At 44.1% G+C, this 19,246-nt stretch overlaps 1 protein-coding gene across 1 annotated transcript; it reads left to right on the top strand.

Annotated features, from left to right (window-relative positions):
* The first annotated feature begins 2,559 nt into the window (after window positions 1-2,559).
* On the top strand, window positions 2,560-13,010 carry LOC119398046 (uncharacterized). The gene is made up of 3 exons (XM_037665311.2): window positions 2,560-2,762; window positions 3,490-3,672; window positions 6,663-13,010. The coding sequence occupies exons 1-3, from the start codon at window positions 2,696-2,698 to the stop codon at window positions 6,887-6,889; spliced, it is 477 nt and encodes a 158-aa protein (XP_037521239.1). The 5' UTR covers window positions 2,560-2,695; the 3' UTR covers window positions 6,890-13,010.
* The last annotated feature ends 6,236 nt before the right edge of the window (window positions 13,011-19,246 follow it).

The raw sequence follows: 19,246 nt of genomic DNA on the forward strand, positions 1-19,246 counted from the left end.
TATCTTTATTATATGTACATTCGACTGAAATCTTTAAAGCCATTTTTCTCAAAACATGATTTTTTGCATCCTGCACTTAAGCGAACAGTGATAACTTTCCTTCTGATAAACATTTTTAGATACAATTTTGCGTACTTTTTTTTAGAGGTTGAGCTGTGCATTCAAGCAGAATTACTGAAAACGAGCAGTAGCTTTTTGTACTATATCCAATTTTGTGCAAAACAAAGCTGTCAAATATAAACTTTTTCAGTATTTTTTTCGATAACGCGCCTTAGCTTAGAGATGGGTTGATCATGGAGGTTAGATGCACAGGTGTCCTCACTACGTACCTGCCAAGTTGCGTTCAATCGCACCGACCATTTTATAGTTATGACTGTTGGCGCAACATGCATATTTTGACAAATTTTATTTTTATAAATTTTGTTTTTTACATTTTTTGCAGTTTCAACATTCTAAAGCTTAAATTTTCATTAGCCCTACAAGCCAAAACCATAATTATAACTTTTGCACTGCAACTGCAAAATTTTTTCTCGAAGGTGGTGACCTACCTTAAAGCATTGCTTTAAGATACTGTATTCTTTTGCGTCCGCGGATATAATATTCAACGCAAGCCACGAGTTTATCACTATATTTTGCGGCTTCGAGCATAACAGCAGGGAAAAAAATGCATGCGCGCTGTATTGAAGGCGCTCACTGCGAAATTGCCGGCATAGTTTTCGTTGCATATGGCTTTTGTAGGCACTTAACAGCCTTTAACTTTCACAGTAATGCATTCCTTCTCTCGGTCGACCTCTGAGCGTAGTTTGGCGCGCAAACGGAACTTATACGCAGCAGTGGCGTAGGCAGAAATTTTTTTCGGGGGGGGGGGGGGGTGCCCCTCCTTGATCCGACATTGGGTCCGGGCAGATAAGTGGGGTCGAGTGTCATTTTGTCCTCTGTATCCCAAGGAAAAAAAAAAAATTCGTGGGGGGGGGGGGGGTCACGGGCCCGGTGTGCCCCTCCCTGGATACGCCCCTGATACGCACTCGAAGCGGCACTCATGTAATGTGAGCGCCCGCAGCATCGAGCGGCCGCTACTGCGGGTTTGTCAAGCGGCTGCAAGACAAAGCTTGCTGCACCATGACACCGGGTTATGCATTTGTTGGTGTGAAGCTGCTGCTTTGTGATTATGTCGCGTACAATTATTTTGAACAACTTATATCCGATTTTCAGCACATAACGAACGGCGCGGCCGCTAGGCTGATTTGGTCACATTTGACGCATTATAACTTGTTATCAACGAAAATAATGCAACGTTTTTTTATGCAGAATGGTAAATGACGTCCTTGAATTCAATCAGAGGGATTTCAAAAAAAAATTAAAAATGGCCTTCTTGAGAAAACTATTTTCAAACTTCGGCGTTTCTGGTAAAACACTTAAGTTTCAGCCCAATTATCGAGGAAAACGGAGTGCGATAAAACGACAGAAATTATTTTAAAAGAGAGCGCATATATATACCAAAGTTAATATGTGCCAATTTTTATTATCCTCGCTATAACTTGTTTGCAGCAATAAATTCCTGAAATACAGGTATGTTGCGCGATTTGCCATGTTTGTGATTTTTTTCTTCGAAAGTGCTTCGACAAGCAAGGGAAATATTAGACTCACAAGATTTTGTTTCACTTGGTTTTTGAGGGGAATAAATATTGTGACCAAGAAGTGCACCGTTTTTTCCTTAGGTGCGCTCAAAATTCAGAAATCGCGAAATTGGCGGAAAAGTGTCTTTTGCGGCCAAAACTTATAATTTTTTTTTTTGAGACGATTTTGAGGCAATTAACAGTAGTGACCCCCCCCCCCCCCCAATAAAGTTTAGACTTGACGCTCCCTCCGTGGGACTGAACCGGGAGTCGGGACTGAGCCGCAGCACCAAATAAAGTTGTTTTCATTACAATTCCATTCGTTTCACCTCCAACGCAGTCCCCCTCCCCTTCCCCTAAAATCAATACCTGGGAAAATACCCGAGGCAGTTTATGCTGTTTAGGCGATTTAAGCTGGTTTAGGTGCCTTCTACAGGCAGCGTTAGCCTGAAAATCTGCCCCGCGGTTGCCCCGCCTAAATTTCGCGACGTTGGAAAGTGCGAATACTTCCAGGCTCTGCAAGGCGTGGACAGCGGAATGCAACACAGGTGTTTGAACCCCCCCCCCCTTCCCCGCCCTCAAAACAAAATCCTGCGTAACGTTGATCCTGCCTACGCCCATGCTGCAGGGTGATAAATTTCGTTTTCACAGCTAACAGCTAGGGATATCGAACGCAAACAGTGCCGCGCGAGCATTCAAGAGCACGACCTATTAGCATTTAGCTACTTTAGTTATGCACATGATTAGCGGACAGGTCAAACGACCTGCATCGCGCTATCGCTGTATCACGCCTCGTTACATCGCGCACGATTTACTTGTTAACGTGTTTACGGCGGTTTACTGGGTTTACGTCGTGTGAAACAAGGTTTCAGAGCTACCGGACTGACACAACCTGGCAAAACGTCCAGACTGGCAGCGCCCTCTTTTACTCGGTATGAGAAACGCAGTGGCATCTTGCGCATTTCAAAAGTGAGTCGCGCTCCGTGCAGCAAGTGGTTGTGTTGTTGTTATCCGCTGCGGAAGTAGCGAAGACGGCATTTGTTTAGATCGTAGCTACAAATCGCGTTCCAGCAGACATCATGAAGAACTTAGAGCCGCTAAGTGTGATCACTGTGACATGCGTTTTCCTAACTTGCCTCTACCAAGGTAAGCGCGAGCACCTGCTGTAGCTTGAGTAAGGTTTTCCAACATGGCGATTCCCGTACGAAAATGATGTCAAATAATCATATGTGTGCGGCGACGAAGGAATTTGTTTTTTCGAGAGATATGACCCATAGCGGTTATCGTGCTAAGCCAAGCTGAGTGAAAAAAATAAATAATAGAGTCATATGTTGGCTTTCACATTGTGATTTGTCGTGGCCGAAGTTCACTGCCGCAAGAATGCTTGTTGGGAGTGGTTTCGCTAGGCAGGCTAACACAGCACACGCTTGGAAACGCGTTTGACGCAAGTTCTTTGCACGATATGGATGAGTACAGCTGGAAACTGCGCTTAGCTTAATACATTGAGTATTCGCAAGTTATTACGCCCAGTTTTTCGCCCAATTAGATCCTCCGAGTATTATTTCTGTGTACCAAATACATTTGCAACATCTCTCGTTCGTTTGGTTATTCCAAGTACGAAAAGACACTTGGTGGCTGGAAAGATCTTGACATAAAGTGCAGCGTATGTTCTTATACAGGACACCCTGTTTTTCAAGCTAAAGCCGGAAGAGGGATGTGTACCGCAAAAAGCTGTTCTAAGGCTGGTGTTCTAAATGAGACAGTCTCAAGGACAACCACAGTAGCTCATAACTATTGCGAAAGTTGCACTATCCGTTACATTTAAAGTGTTAACGTGCTTGAGTTGATTGTATGTATTGTGTCACACTTTCAGTGATGGCCATCAAGTGTTACCAGTGTAGCACCAGTGAGGATCCCAAGGGCGAAGACCATTGTGGAGCATACGCCTACTATGACAAGACCAAGAATACGGCTGTTGAGTGCTTGGGGGAAGAGGCCAAGGCACTAGGCACCTTCTGTTACAAGCGTATCATGCAGGGGCCTAGAGGCTTTATCTGTGAGTCACATTTTGCATGTGTTTCATTTGAAGCGTGGGCACTGGTATTTGTGTACAATTACACCGACAGCTCAGTCAAATTGCCTTTAAAGCTGCCTATCAATGAGCCATAGGTATACACAACATATAGCTTCTTCACAAATGTCCCTTCACTCGACACTTTGCTTCGTCGCAAGGAAGTAAATTGCAGTGTGGCCCTGCATCTGTGCTGATCATTGTTCTTAGTGACACTTCTGATAGAAAAGGTGGCGCCCCTGTACTATCTGTGTTTCAAATGCATTGAAGTGGAGGGATGTTCACAAAGCTACTTACCATAGAAACTCCTCATAGAATGTGTTATTTTATTAGAATGTCTTGTTCGACCAATGGTTTGTTTTGTTGTGCACCTAGCCCTCATGGGCTGTTTGTAAATCTGAAGGATAGGTGAAGGACAGAACACTATTCGCTCCTGTACTGCACTTAGCCAAAACCATACCTGCAAAATACCTTGTTGGTATATTGTTGTAACCATTAGTATATCCAGGATTCTGGTTCTGGTTTCAGGGACGTGTCATCAAATAGTGGGGGTTGGTGTATGGGTGTGACAGACACAGACACACACTGTAGTGTCCATGCCTAGCTTTTGTTAAAATGTAGAAAGGCAACCCTGGGGTTCCAAGACGGCTGCGATGGAGTAAAAATTAGAGTTACTGTATATGCTACCTTTAGGTAGCAGAGTTGCGCATCTGTCTTCCAAACGCCGCTAGCAACCATGCATTGTGGAGATGTTGACGCTCAGGCCAATTTCTGTATTTTTCGTCGCCGCCGCTCAGCGAACTGAATTAACACTAGTCAATGAGAGTCAATGTTTATTGCCGGTATTCGATACACCAGACATGTTAATCGGCGACACGGTAGGCATGTCGCCTGCAAAAACAGAGTGCGACTTCACCGCATAGCTGTGGTTGCTAGCCAGACCTATGCGCAACTCTGCTACCTAAAGGTAGCATATACAGTAACTCTAGTAAAAATAAAGCTGTGCACATTCCCAGCCCAATCGGTCTTAATCAGCCATGTTATTGAAACTGCAGCATGTTACAATGGAAACGAGGATACAGCACATTGCGCATATGTACATATTTTGAAAATAATTTGCAGGAATGTCTGCATCCTCGTGGGGTTTAAAACTATGAACTCTCAAGGGCACTGATACCTATCAGAAGTTGATATGTAGTACATGTATTAAGAGAGTTTTATGAGGATGTTTAAGCAGTTAGTAAGCTGACACAACTAGTCAAACCAACAGGCAATTAAGCCAAGGAAAACACAGGGGACGTTATTTGTTATTTCGTTAACTTTAGTGTAATAATTTTGACCTAAATTCACAGGAAATAAAGTGGACAAAAAATCACCCTTTTTGTTGGTGGAATCTGAAACCAAAACCTTCGAATTGTGTGTCCAGTGCTCTGACATCATTTCAGAGTATATTCTGTTTTTTTCCATGCTCTTAGAACCTCGCAGGGTATTCAGCAAGAGCACTGCTGTTGTCTTTTCATTGCGCAGAACTCGTAGTGTTTCTTAAAGAACTCTCAAAGGAGATTTTGCATAGATTATTTCTCTTACTTTTTTTCTTAGTGCATGAGACATTTTTGAATGCAATTTGCACATTCAGCATCTCATGAAGCTCTTTGTGTGGGCATTGCTGCTGGCTGTTTATACACAGTATGTCTATTAAGTTTCAAGACTGGCAACACTGCAAGATAGCCAATGGAGCCACCTAGTGGTTATTATCTGTAGCTTTTAGTGGCTAGTGTTCTGTGCATTGTGTGAAGAATTCACAAAGTTGTGGTGTGAATTTTGTGAGGTGGTGATTTCAGTGAACACTGTTTCGTTTGTTCGTCATGGTTAGCCAAGTGGAGCAGAAAAAGCCATCAAGTTTTGCGTAAAACTTGGCAAAACAGCCACAGAGACCACGGACATGATTGAAGGACAAATTGTGAATTCTACAATGTACAGAGACATTTTAACACGCTTACTGCAGAGAATCCAATGGGTCTGGCCGGCAGTGGTTCATTCGTGGGGCTGGTTCTTGTTGCATGACCATGCACCATGCCACAGAGCAATTGCAGTACAGACATTTTTGGCAAAGAAACAGGTGACATGTTTCAATCATCCACCCTATTCACCTGACCTTGCCCCAGCGGACTATTTTCTTTTTCCAAAAGTCAAAATGACATTGAAAGGAAAACATTTCAACTCAATTTCGGACATCCAGAGGGCTGTGACAAAGGAACTCAACACTGTCGGGCTAGAGGACTTCCAGAAAGGAATCCAGAAACTGTACAGCCGTGCAATTACTTGTATACAACAAGGAGGCTCATATATTGAAGGTTAACAGCCAATCATGGCATTATAATTTTTATGACGCCAGTCTCGAAATTTAGTAGACACACTGTGTATGCTGTGTGGCATGGGTGTGGAGAGTGATGGCTGTGACACTTTTACTGACAGGAATAGTAAGTCCTCTGAAAAGTGCTTATTTGAATTTTTCAGCCAATCTTGCAATTATCATCAGTTTGATATAATAATACTTTGCATGTATGATTTTCACCATGTGATCTACATACTGTGCAGCTTTTTTGTGTTGCTGAAGCCTCTTGAGTGGCTTCATGATAGGTGGAATTACTGTGTAGGTTGTATTGCTCATCAGTTGCTTGATAGCAGGTAGAAAGGTAATTGCAAGGCCACTGTTATGCTAGTTCTCTAAAAATCTTGTGATGTTAAAATTATTGAACTGTGAGATATCATTCTGCACAGTTTCATCCTATATCCATAAGGTATGGGTCACATTGTTATTTGATCTTTATGCTTTTCTTTAGGTAATGTTGCTTCTGCTATTTCAATTTATTATCATTGTAAGCATACTCAAACTTGGGGGTGAATATCTGTGCTAGCTTGCTGGCATCTTGCTGGTGAATAAGCTGATTGAAGCTCTTGCATTTTTGTTAAAGGGGATGGCCGGTGGAGAAGTGTGGAGCGACGCTGTGCCCAGATCTCGGAGCGGGGTGTCAACTGGGGTTGCGACTGGGGCTACCATGAAAATGGCGTCTACTGGGAAGAGTGCTATTGTGCTGAGGACAGCTGCAATGGTGCTGACCACCTTAATGTCCGTTCGCTGCATGCCCTGCTGGTGTTGTGTGGAAGCCTTGCATTGCTCAGGCATCTTAATTTCTTCTGATTGGTGACAACTGATCATGCTGCTTGTCCTTGCACTACTTAATATGCTTTGTGTGAGGAGAAACCTTGCAAAAGTTGGTGACCTAGGCAGGAAGGTGCATAGGGGAAAGTCTTGTGGTTTTGCCTTACTCCTAACCACATGGGTCTGATGCATTGTACAGTATGCCTTTGCATCCTGAATCTGTTGACCCTGTGTTATTGAAATCCTTCCATAAGTGATGCTTTATTTTTGCAGTCACCTGCAGTTGTGTGTATTTTGGCTCATTATTCATGGCAACATGTGAGAGAACCTGTTTTACTGCAAGGACATTGAGCACACACTCATAAAGATGAGCGCATAGGAAGCATAGGGCCAATGGCACTTTTGTTATAAAATGATTGAGTGGGCCTGATGCTTCAAACCTGTGTATGTGTGGCATTAGGAAGTAAGTAGTACCACATTTATGATTGATTTGGTCTCTGTTGGAAGGCACAGCACTTTGTGAGATGTGCAGCTTCATTCTGAAAAAAACAGCCCCCCCCCTCCAGTAATGAGAGGCTATTATTTAGTTATAGCTTGAAGTGCTTGCAGTGCTTGAAATGCTGTCCTTGAACATCTAGATGAAGAAATTTAGCTTTGCGGACTGTAAAATTTGTTGATGTACTGAGCTTATTTTATTGTAACCACAGATAGTAATGCTCCGTCCATTTTGTACATCTTATCTTTTATTGCGAGGTTTGATATCTCGTGATTTTAGCCACTGTGTCATATTGTGCACAGTTTATATACCTTGTGCATCTTTTCATGCAAATATCAATATATAACTGTGAAAGCATTATTAGAGTTCAAGTGCACTAGATCATGTGGAGTTGTATAGTTTTCTGCAGAATTCTGAACCACAAAAAAACATTTTGTGAGCCACGGCCCTTTCAAGTAAACTTGGGTCTTTTGGGCTCATATCTGTGTTCTTTTGCTAAATGATATTGCTGTACAGAAACTTTTGCTTCCTTAGATCTCAGGAAATCTGGCATTTGCCAGATTTCCTGAGACCTAAGGTTGTTTGTTTATTTTGACGTACGAGACCAGAATTGTATGCTGTGTTAAAGTGAAATCATGAAATTGTATACATTACTATATTTGGCTGAACAGTATACCGAGGGTTGATTAGTGACTCTATTACTTTATTAGTGCAACTATGTTATCTGAACTGTAACATTCACTGATGTGTATTTACCTTGGGTAGCTAAGAATTGTAATTTAACCCTTTGACATGCTATGTACACAATTGTGTACACCACTTGTTTTTGCCATTTGTAATGACTAGGGGCTAAGAGAGAGCAAGATACATTGAGCTTTGGATGAAATGAACCTCCTGCATGGTAAATTTGTCTTCATTTAACTTCATTTTGCAGTGTACTGTAGTATATGATCAGTTTGCTGAAGACACTACACTGTTCAACGTGCCTTCCCACGAGCCACGTCAGAAGTATAATTTTTCTTTCCTCCGAATGGACATACCTGAAAACAAATGTTCACTATATTTCTGGTATAAGATTTCATTATATTAATGCAAAAACTGAGCATGAATTACTTCACAATAAGTAGATATTTAATTACAATTGAATTAGAATTACTATAAAACACATAAATTAATGCATTATGACATTATTTTTGTTGCAATAGAATATGAAGTGCCTTGAAATAACGTATTGATTTGACGCATTTTACAGACAGTTCTTTTTAAGTGGCGTCTGAAAGTGTTAAGTAACGTTGTGCTAGCTTGCATTATCTTTTCTGTGGTGGAGGGATGTGTGAGAGCTGACTGTGATTTATTGCTGATAAAGAGCTTAACCTTGTGCTCTCTTCGAGGCTTCCCCATAAGATACGTTTGTCACACTAAATAGCTGTTGTAATTTCCAGTTGGCTTTGCTTTTCGGTGAAACTGATCACAGATGTTTGGTCAAACGTTACTAAAATAAGACTGACTATGTGAAGTTTTTCATGAAAACATCTGCATACACGATGCATGCCCACCTCTTATTGCTTGTCTTATTGGGCATTCTTCGTGGAAAAATTGTGTGCATGCTTATGCTCTCTGCTTCGAGGTTACTGTGGTAACTTGCTATGGTAATGCACCTCCCATAAGACACCCGGTGACTGCAAACTTTGTGGCATATCTTGTGTGTAGCCTGAATGTAAGAATATGTAATGAATAATATAGTATTTTAAGCTTCCAGTGATAAAACTCCTAGCTCTTGGTCCAATGTCTCAATGCAAGCAAGGCCGGGTGCCAGTGTGAAAATGCATGCAGTACAAAAGATGGCTAAGAGGTGTTTAGCGCTGGACGAATAAAATAATGCACAGGCTAATGGTCTGTTTTAAGCGAGATCTGCAAGAAAAGTTCATGTGCTGCCATTTTACCTGCAGCATGGAAAGGCTTTATTCGATAGAACAACAGGGAACAAGGAGTAGGCAGCTCTTTTGTGTGTGCATATCACCCTGAGTTCAGCTGAGTGTAAATTTGCTAACCTCAACTCTCAACGTCATAGTAGTGAAGCCTGTGAGGTGAGTTCTATTCGGGGCTAAATTCACTGAGGGCTCATTACAAACAACAAATAACCACATAATATCACTGTACAGTGACGCTCGAGCGATGTGGAAAAGTTCATTGCCTTCTAGCCTAATGTATTCACTCTTTGAAGAGTGCTTTCCAGTGCTGTTTTGTGGCTCATGCTTTGGTAACACATTCCATTTTTTGTCTGCAAGGTTAATGAAAACTTGTACATACATTTTACTTGAGTCTGCACATATGTTCACATAAGCTATTTTACATCAAAGTTTATTTTAGAAGTATTTCTGTCCAATATTATTCCTCAGTAGAGATTTATTCATGCATGTATGTATGCCTTTCGGAGTACTATTTTACCAGAACCATTCCGTCCATGATGTATAAGCTAGTTTTATGGGTAGTATATGGTTCATTACATCATCCTTTTCATTGTTTAACCAGGAAGAGCAGGCATCTGCTCTTTTGATGATCGTACTGTTCATTGACTTGGCTTCCTTAATACAGCGTCTTAGATCCATGATGATCGAGCTACAGATTCTTTTATAGTTTTTGTTTTACAATAGAGGAAGTGATGCAGTTCTCAGTTGCTAATTGAGAATAGCCTTTGCAATGGTTTGAACTAGTTTGTTTGTGTTGATGGAACGCGTTTAGCATTGAGTTTGTGATGCTTTTATTAAAGAACTAGCACAGGCGAAGTGATCAGTGGCCTGAAACGGAGCAAGCGCGAGCACCAACAACAACCGTCCTTGTCTTCACCTTTCACTGGCGCTCCGGTCTGCGCCATATCCATGCTACAAATCACTCCCTCCAGGCCCGTAGCCAGGAATTTTTTTCGGGGGGGCACTTGCTATTTGAAAAAAACACCTATTTTAATATTTATTTTTGGTAAAACACCGTGTATCATAAAAATTTCGGGGGGGGGCCCCCCCCCCCCAGGCAATGGGCCTGACTCCCTCGCAGAAAAGGAGCCGTCATGGCGACCTAATGAACAGGTACGAGTGGCGGGTCATAGTGCGGCTTCAGTCGGTCAACGTGAACAGTGTCGCGGCTGTGACGGTGGCGATCTGTGGATGATTGAACAAGCTCAACATTATAGTTGACCAGGAATGCTTGACGTAGGACGTGGTAGGGGCCTTTGTACTTTGACAGTACTAGCTTTGTCGAAAGGCCAGAAGCAGAGGAGGGAACGAGACGCCACACCAATGTTCCAGGCGAATATGACTGAGGAGGCAGGTTTTCATCTTGACGGTTCTTCTGGCGTGCTTCGTCTTTTGTGGTAAAAGAACGTGCGAGTTGCCTGCATTCCTCAGCATAGGTGGCGACTTCAGATAGAGTTGTGGACTCAGAAGTGTCCGGGCAATACAGAAGAATAGTATCCATAAATGAGGAAGGTTTGCGGCCATAAGGAAGGAAGAAGGGAGGGAATCCTGCTGTAGACTGAGTGGCGCTATTGCAAGCGTACGTAAGCATGTAAGCGTGTAAGCGAGAGGTACTGGGATCGATACCCATCACTTCCACCGCTTGATGGTACGCGTTTAGCGTCGAGTCCGTGACACATTTATTAGAGTACTAGCGCAGGCGAAGCGATCAGCGGTCCAAAACGGAGCAAGCTTGAGCACCAGCAACAACTGTCCTCGTCTTCATCTTTCACTGGCACTCCTGTCTGTGCCATATCTATGCTACAGTGTCTTTAATGTGCATGTGACATTAATGGGCACAGTCTCATAGCATGCTGCTAAGCAGGAAATCACAGTGCGACAGCATGCCTATATAAACAGTACTTTGCGGAGTGTGACTGGCGAAGATCCACAGAGTGCATCAAGTTGCATAACATTGGCTAGTGTGGAAGTACGTAAGAGGATGGATTCAGTACAGAGGTTTGCTATGCATTCATTGTGTGTGGAAGACAGTAATGGCTGAATATACAAAACAAAGTATTTATTTGGCCTTGTCTGTACGGACAGCATTGCCTGGTTGCTTTTATAATGTTTGAATGTTGTTGCATAAGTATTGGTGCGAGGTATACTGGTAGACCTTTCTTTTATTTATTTTATAATTGTTTTTGTTTCTTTTTTCTTGATGTAGAAGGGTGGGGGCGGGAGGAATGCAGAGGCACACTATGCACACACTCAAATGTAAAAATTTTGGGATAACACTAATTATTGCACTTTTCTGTATTGTGTCAGTGATGTATCAATGATTTCACTGTTGCTTTGTTTATCGAGAGAATGCAAGCTTTATATGTGCTAGAAATATTATAAGAGCTACATTATAGCTCTTATCCTCACTAGTACATGACATATGGAAATTTTCTATGAAATCGCTTGTCTTATTATTAGCATGATCAAGAGATGTTCTTCATCTTTGACTTCCACTCCATAATTGAACATTGACAATTTTTTACAAAGTTGCTAAGAATGTATACTAAATGGCAAGGTAGCTGATGACTCCTGCTTCTGATTTAGTAGAGTTGGGTGTCTTAGTAAGAAACATTCCACTGACCTCTGTCTAGCTACATTTGGCTAGTGTATGCTCTGATGTGTTTGGCAGAATGCGTAATCTTGGTGGTGAAGGTAGTGTGAGAAAACAAGGACAAAGAATTAGACTAAACGCCGCAAGTGCTTACTCGGAACTAATGATTTATTGAAAGAAATGGACAGTTGAAGGCTGAAAGAACCAGCTGTGCTGCTCTAGCAATTGAACAATCACCACGTCTTAAAATTGGGGCACAAAGGAAAGTAGGATGTTGCAGTTTTTAACGTCGACTCGTTTCAGGCAACAAATGGGGTTGATATAGGACAGTCACCAGCACTATGCAATACTGATGACAATGCAGACAACATGCTTAAACATTTAGACAAATAATGAGGGTTGTGTTCCAATAAAAAGATAAAACAAAGGGGAGAATTTATTCAAGTGGTGTAATTTTCATGGCTTCTGTTAACTGGTCATATTGAGGTGTGTGTTGAGGTCACCTTTTCTTGCTCACAGCTACCATGTCTCAGAAGTGGTGGTCATGGATTTTTTTAGTGTGAATGAGTATCTGTGTGAGTCATCGTGACGCGATGTATGTCATCTCTGGACACATGTTGAATCTCATTTACTTCAGAATTGTTGTACAATGTGCTCTCTTTCTCACTAGCATTTATTGTGCTTGCACGTATTTGAAGCGATACTCTAAAAACGTTGTTCATCTCAATGGAGAATGCAAAAGATACCTTAAATGAGCCAACTAATTCTTACGCATGCTAGGAGTTAGTTGATCATGCAATGTGCAGGCTATGCTGAAAAGGCCTTGGCATAATGTGAGGTAGTATTGTTGCCTTAAAAAAATAGGGCAGGAATGTGAATCTCTGACTTTTGCACCTTCTATTTTGTTGCTGTCTGGCTACTGTATGTTGCTTCATAGTGGAATTTAAGCCGGTGCTGTTATTTGATTGTATATTTGATTTTGTCTATCCACTTTTACATTCCATGACGAAGTTTATCAGTAATGTTTCTGGTGAATGTTGGCATGTATGATGTTCAAGCAAGAATTTACCATAATAAATGCAACATTTTTACGATTTGAAACATGTTTGTGCTTCCTTATTGGATTTAGCATTATTGTGTTTATTTCCAAAGCCACAGGCCAGCAGTTAAGAACTCGTAGAGATGTTTATTGGCATCCACATGAGCCTGAGCCCAGAGCATAAGGATGGCTACTTGGTTCCTTGGTCGAACGAGCTCACAAATGCACTTCTTATTCTTATGGAGGGAACGCGGCAAATTCAACATATTCCCGGCCGTGCAGTGGTGTCTCGTCTGTACTGTCAGGCACTTTTGTGTTGCATACTCCAAAAGGCCTCCGTACGTGTTGATACTTCCGTTTCCTTGATGCAGCCTTGAGGTACCTTCGTCAGCCTTCTGCCTTTCAGTCTCATCCTTCAGTTGCCGAAGGTTCTCTCGCCCCTTGGTGTGGGCACCGAGGTCTTCCTTTCCTGCCAGCGAGCGGATGTAGGCGATCAGGTCAACAGGCCTCTCGGCACAGGCTGCTTCGACTGTTTCAGTAGCAGACGCTTCTTGCCAAAATTATCCAGCAATGTCCTCATGTCTAGGTTTTCTGTCCTGGGAAGGCAGTTCTGTAGCCTTGTCACTAATGTCCGTAGCATTTTGTGAGTATGCATTTTCTTCTGTGAGCAGCAAGAGACGCTCTAGGAACTGCTGGATGGCAGAACGGTCTTGCATTCGCAACCGATCGTGTATTCCTGCTGCCTGGGACAACATCTGCAGAAGACGCTCCAGGGGCACCATCTGCGTCTCTCTTCCTGTCGTCTCCTTGTGCAGACAATTCACGGTATGTCCTTGCTGCTTCTTTCTTTTCTCCAATTAATCCTGCTGCTGATCGAAGACCACCTGCGGATTCTTGAGCAGCATTGAGTAAGTCTGTCGTAGTACCTCTTCTGAAGCAAGCAGCCATTTGATCACCTCGTCCGACTCATTAATCAACTTCTCCAGATTGAATTCGCACTCATTCGCCACGTGTGCCTGAGCAGCTTCCCTCATGGCTTTCTTAAGCTTCTAAGTTCTCACGAAAAGTTCGTTCCTCAAGAAGTCGTCGTTGAAGCTCCTGAGCATGCGTGTATGGGCTCTGTACTCCCGCTCACGAGCAGTCTGCTCCTCGCACAACTTCAATCGTAGCTCGGCCATCTTGGTTTCCATAGAAGGGGCCTGCTCATTCACATTTCTCTGAACTTGAACTTCACGCAGTGCGGTATGCTTCTCCTGGATAATTTGCTTGTTAGCATGGGAGGCAGACTCAAGGCTCTGACTTTTGCATGTATGAGCGTGGTCTCATAGCGCTGGAGTCTTCCTTTTTCCTTGTAGATGATTTCGCACAATTCTGTACGGTTTGCCTTGTCTGGTCGGGTGGTCATGTCCATTAATCGGGAGTCAAATATTTTTGACCATGAGGGATCGTTGCTCCCTGGGAACTTCCATCCGAACTTTTTCGTAGTAGTCAGTGTTTTCTCGTTTCCAGGTCTGGAGAGCTTACCGTTCACTTTGACATCTTTGCGCGGCTTTCGCCTTAGCTTATCTGGGCAGCACGTATACTGGATGCGACCGCTGCAGCCGAAGGACGAAATTCTTCACCTGCAATTGCTTGCGCGATGACCTTTACTGGTGCATAGGAAGCACCGCATGTCGGCAGAAAGAAGCTTCTTCTTCTCTGGTAGCGGTAAGTGAAGACTGCATGACTCCGTCAAATGCTGCGTCGATTTGCAGAAATTGCAGCTCAGATTCGTTGGAGTTATAGCACCTTAACAATGAAGCACTGATGACGCTAGGACTGCACTGTGAAAGTCAGCACTGTCATTGCCTTTGGGATGAGCTGCCCCATTGTATCCTTTCTGCTACCTGAAGCCACTCTTCTCGAAGCTGTCCAGTTCAATGGACACAAAGTGAAGCAGACGCTCTAGTTCGGCGTCACGCTGAACGTTATTGGTGGAACTTCCAAGTTGTGTTGCGCAAGACCTGTGATAGGGCCTTTGCAACTAAAGAGTCCTGCTCATGAGCCGCGGAGGTCCAGTGAGTGACTCTGCCGTCCTGCTCACCAGAGGGACTGTCAGTTTGTGCGCCCATTGGTGCAGGCTCATATTCACCCGCCTTTAAGGAGGAAATGCCGCTGCCATCTAAAGTAGTGCCCGACTATCCGCGATGCGCAGCGCCTATAGGGGCGCCGCTGAAAGCCGCGTAGCGGCGGCCGTCGGAACCGCTCGCGGGTCGCGTAGCAGACGCCTCATTTGCGCGCGTGCGATTCGCCGGTTGTGCGCGTCCCAGATAATTGCTTTTGCGGCAACAGTGTGCGCAAAGGAGCCGCACTTTATAATAGTGGACATGTGGCCGATGTCACAGCTGTGTGGGACGACATTGTCCCCATACGCGACAATCGACAACAAGCTTCTCCTACGAAGTGGAGCTCATCGTAAGTACACCGCTTTCTTTATAACGTCCCGATCACTAACGCCTGCATGCGTTGACGCGTGAACCAATGTTTTTTCTCGACACAGTAGCTTCGTTTACGTGCCATGTGCTGATATAGTAGATTCTGAGGGAGCGCTGTCGCACCGGCGTATAGATTTCACAGGGTCGGCCACGTGAAGGGTCAGCGTTGGTAAAACTTTGAAACCAGCACGATAAACTTGTGAAAAAATAAACGATAAGCTTGTCATCATCGGTGCAGAAGCGCACAGCGAACATTCTGCACCGATGATCGCATTCCAGTGCCATCAATAGATAGAATGCAGCCGATTTCGTACAGCACACGTGTGATTCCACGGCGCTTTTTTAAAGGAGCCGTCACCTGCCCTACATTCTCTCGCATTGCGCTTCGCGCCATTCGTTTTTCAAGTGAGCCAAGGTATCGCGTCTTATCAGTAATAACAACCTCATGTGAATTGTAGTGTCTACAATGCAGGCGAGGCGACCAAGTGTAAACGTAGTAGCGTTCGCTGAAAACGTAGCGACAAAAAAGAAGAAATAAAAACACGATAATCGTTCTAACACTGCCGTAAACAAAGCGCGATTGCTTAGCTTCTACGTCGTACAGCCGCAATCCACCGCCGCCGTCGCTTTCGCTCATGAAATAGCACCGGAAACCTATATATGTGCGTTACTGGCGATTTTTTGTGTGTGTTTGAGCAGCCGACAACGCAGCAGGTATTTTTCGACATCGCTGAGGCCCGCCAGAATCGTTAAATCACGATGAAAAACACATCCATCCGGACGCTCGCGGGAACACTGCTCGCCGGGCCCCGCGAGCGCTTCCGAGCCATGGCAGATGGCGTCGTCGGCGCTTTGCGCATCGCCTATAGGCAGGTCAAGAACAAGCGCGCACTCGCAATGTTACCATCCAGTGGTAATTGAGTTTTATATTGCCGATGCTTCGCTACATATAACGTCGGACATGTGCGCATGAACCAGACCAAAATAGTGTTCTGCCTACCATTCTATTTGATGAGTTACTCTCCCTGAATAGACCTTTAGCCTACAGGGCTCGGACCAAAGGCCAGGAAAGGTGCCTTGTGTGGATAGTATGGACAGCTTTGGAGATGGTTTTTACAGGAATGATATAGCTATGATCCATATGAGAATACTGTGACTTATATCGTAAACAGAATGGTCTATGCCTCTTAGTGGTGGCCATGGAAGACACGTTTGTGGTTATGTGGAAAAAGGACACTTCAATATCGAGGCTATGGCGTCTCTGTGGAAGAATTTCAGAAGTGTGCGAGCGTCTGCTTCCAAGGCAAATACTCGGGCTGTTGTTTCGTGTAATAGGCATGGTTTGCCCTGGCGAAGAGGAACGAAAGGAGAGAAAGACAACATTTAATAAAATAAAGCGAAACCGCAAGGTTATTCGGCGGGCCATGGGCGGCAGGGGCGTAGCCAAGGGGGGTGGGGTTGGGGTGTCCGAAACCCCCCCGAAAATTTTCAATTTTGCTTGCGTATATATACACGCACACATACAAACGCGCGGACGAACATACATAAAGTATGGTTGAACCCGCCCCCCTCCCCCCGAACAAAATTTCTGGCTACGCCCCTGATGGGCAGAGGTTGAGTACTCGGTCCAGAACCCCATGAGCATCGACTGCCCTATGCGCTCTCGCGACTAGATTGAGGTGGTCCTGCAGGAATTGATGCTGCGCTTGATGCTTCCCACTGTTGTGTGGTGCGGTGTGGGATTGGAAGGTTGGCTCTCATGAGCTGACACGCCCGAGTGACGTGGTGGAGCGTCGCGGCATTGTTGCTGGTATTGTGAGGGGTACCTGCAGTGATCGTACAGCGTGCAGTGCGGCAGGGAAAATGCGCTCTGCTGTCATTACGTACGTTCAGAGTGGCTTACTCTTTAAAGAAAGCAATGCATCAAGGTGTGTTCCTGTTGTGTTTGCGGTGCCCGGCCGGAAACTGTCTCGTTTTTGTTTCCACATGTCAACAGTAAGAAATAAGAGTATCAAGAAGCTCGTAAAGAACTTTTTTGGTTAGGGCATTCCGTTTGTTAGCGAGCAGAAACCCCACTCCTCCGGTATGGAGAGAGCGTGGAAAAGGAGGGTCCTTCTCCTCTCAGCTGCGACGTGCATTGCGCGCGGCATGAGCGACTGCAGCACCGCCGCCACGGTCAATACTTCCGAAGAGCAGCGCGCGAAAATCCTACTCGCTCATTTAATACGTGGCAAGGAGTGTGTAGCGCGCTCATGTATGTAGCCAGGACGGGAGAAAAAATCTAATGGGTTCAGTATGTAGATCAACTTAGACCCTCATGTTTGGCTTGTGCGAGTACCCCTTTTTTGGTTCGAAGCAAAGTCGAAGCGAATAGTAATCAATGTCGAACAATTTTGATGTTAATTTGAATCGTAGGAGGATTTGTATATAAAGCCTAAAACCTGAAGGTTTTATGTGTTGGCACATCTAAAGAAAAAGTTGGTTTTGTACACAGCAAAAAGAAAACAGGTTCATTACTGGTAGTCACATTATTTTTAAAGTCGCGTTATAGTTACGTTCTTATGCAAAAAAAAAAAAAGAAAAAAAAAGTTCGACATCTCTTACAACTCCCCGGCACAACTTTCCCTTCTTGCCTGTCGGCGCGTTTTATCGGGCATTAATTCATATACGCAGGAAGCTAAAGTCTGGAGCATGGTTAGTAGGGTAGCAGGGCGGCAGGCATATTCACTCCCTCTTGTAAACACACAATGCGACAGCTTGGAGGACCAGGCAAACTCCCTCGGCGCACACTTCGAACAGGTGTCGAGCTCGTCGCACTATACCGAAGCTTTCCAACGATACAAAACACGAATAGAAAAACGGAAACTATAGATATATATACAGCGAAAATCCACAAAACACGAAGCATACAATGAACCTTTCTGTATAGCTGAGCTACAAGCATCGCTTAATTGCTGCAATAATTCCGCCCCAGGCTCCGACCGTGTTGTATATGAAATGTTGAAACACCTGCCATCTGTAACCGAAAATGCCCTCCTTTCGCTGTATAATGCTGTTTGGTTTTCCGGCGAGATCCCCCCTGCGTGGAAAGAAGCCATTATTATTCTCATTTTAAAACAGGGCAAGGACCCATCCTCAGTTTCCAATTACAGGCGTATAGCCTTAACAAGCTGTCTATGCAAGGTTTTCGAAAAGATGATAAACAGGCGACTCCTACATTTCTTTGAAATAAACTGTCTACTTGACCCATACCAATGCGGGTTTCAAGAAGGTAGATCCACAACGGACCACCTGCTACGTATCGAGACACAAATCCGTGACGCTTTCGTCCATAAACAATTCTTTCTGTCTGTGTTCCTCGATATGGAGGCCTATGATACCACATGGCGCTTTGGCATACTTCGAGACATCTCACATTTAGGTGTACGGGGTAGGATGTTAACCATAATCGATAGTTACTTGTCCAATCGGACATTCCGTGTTCGAGTGGGCACTGTGTTGTCTCGAATATTCGTCCAAGAAACAGGAGTTCCGCAGGGTGGTGTATTGAGTTGTACACTTTTTATTATCAAAATGAATTCCTTGCGCCAGTCCATCCCACGTAACATGTTTTATTGCACTATGTCGATGACGTACAAATCGGCTTTACATCTTGCAATCTCGCAATGTGCGAGCGGCAGGTGCAAATTGGTTTGAACAAGGTAACTAAGTTGGCAGACGAGAACGGATTCAGCCTTAACCCGCAAAAAAAAGCACTTGCGTATTATACTCGAGAAAGAGAGGCCTCCATCCTGATCCGGACATTCACCTCCACGGCCAGCGAA

The sequence above is a fragment of the Rhipicephalus sanguineus genome, chromosome 1 (genome assembly GCF_013339695.2).
Source record: "Rhipicephalus sanguineus isolate Rsan-2018 chromosome 1, BIME_Rsan_1.4, whole genome shotgun sequence".
Lineage (NCBI taxonomy): Eukaryota > Metazoa > Arthropoda > Arachnida > Ixodida > Ixodidae > Rhipicephalus > Rhipicephalus sanguineus.

Excerpts from the sequence above, each read along its gene's own strand:
- LOC119398046 (XM_037665311.2), top strand. The coding sequence starts at position 2,696 with ATGAAGAACTTAGAGCCGCTAAGTGTGATCACTGTGACATGCGTTTTC. Across the intron at positions 2,763-3,489 it reads CCTAACTTGCCTCTACCAAG|TGATGGCCATCAAGTGTTAC; the intron begins GTAAGCGCGAGC and ends TCACACTTTCAG. Across the intron at positions 3,673-6,662 it reads GGGGCCTAGAGGCTTTATCT|GGGATGGCCGGTGGAGAAGT; the intron begins GTGAGTCACATT and ends TTTTTGTTAAAG.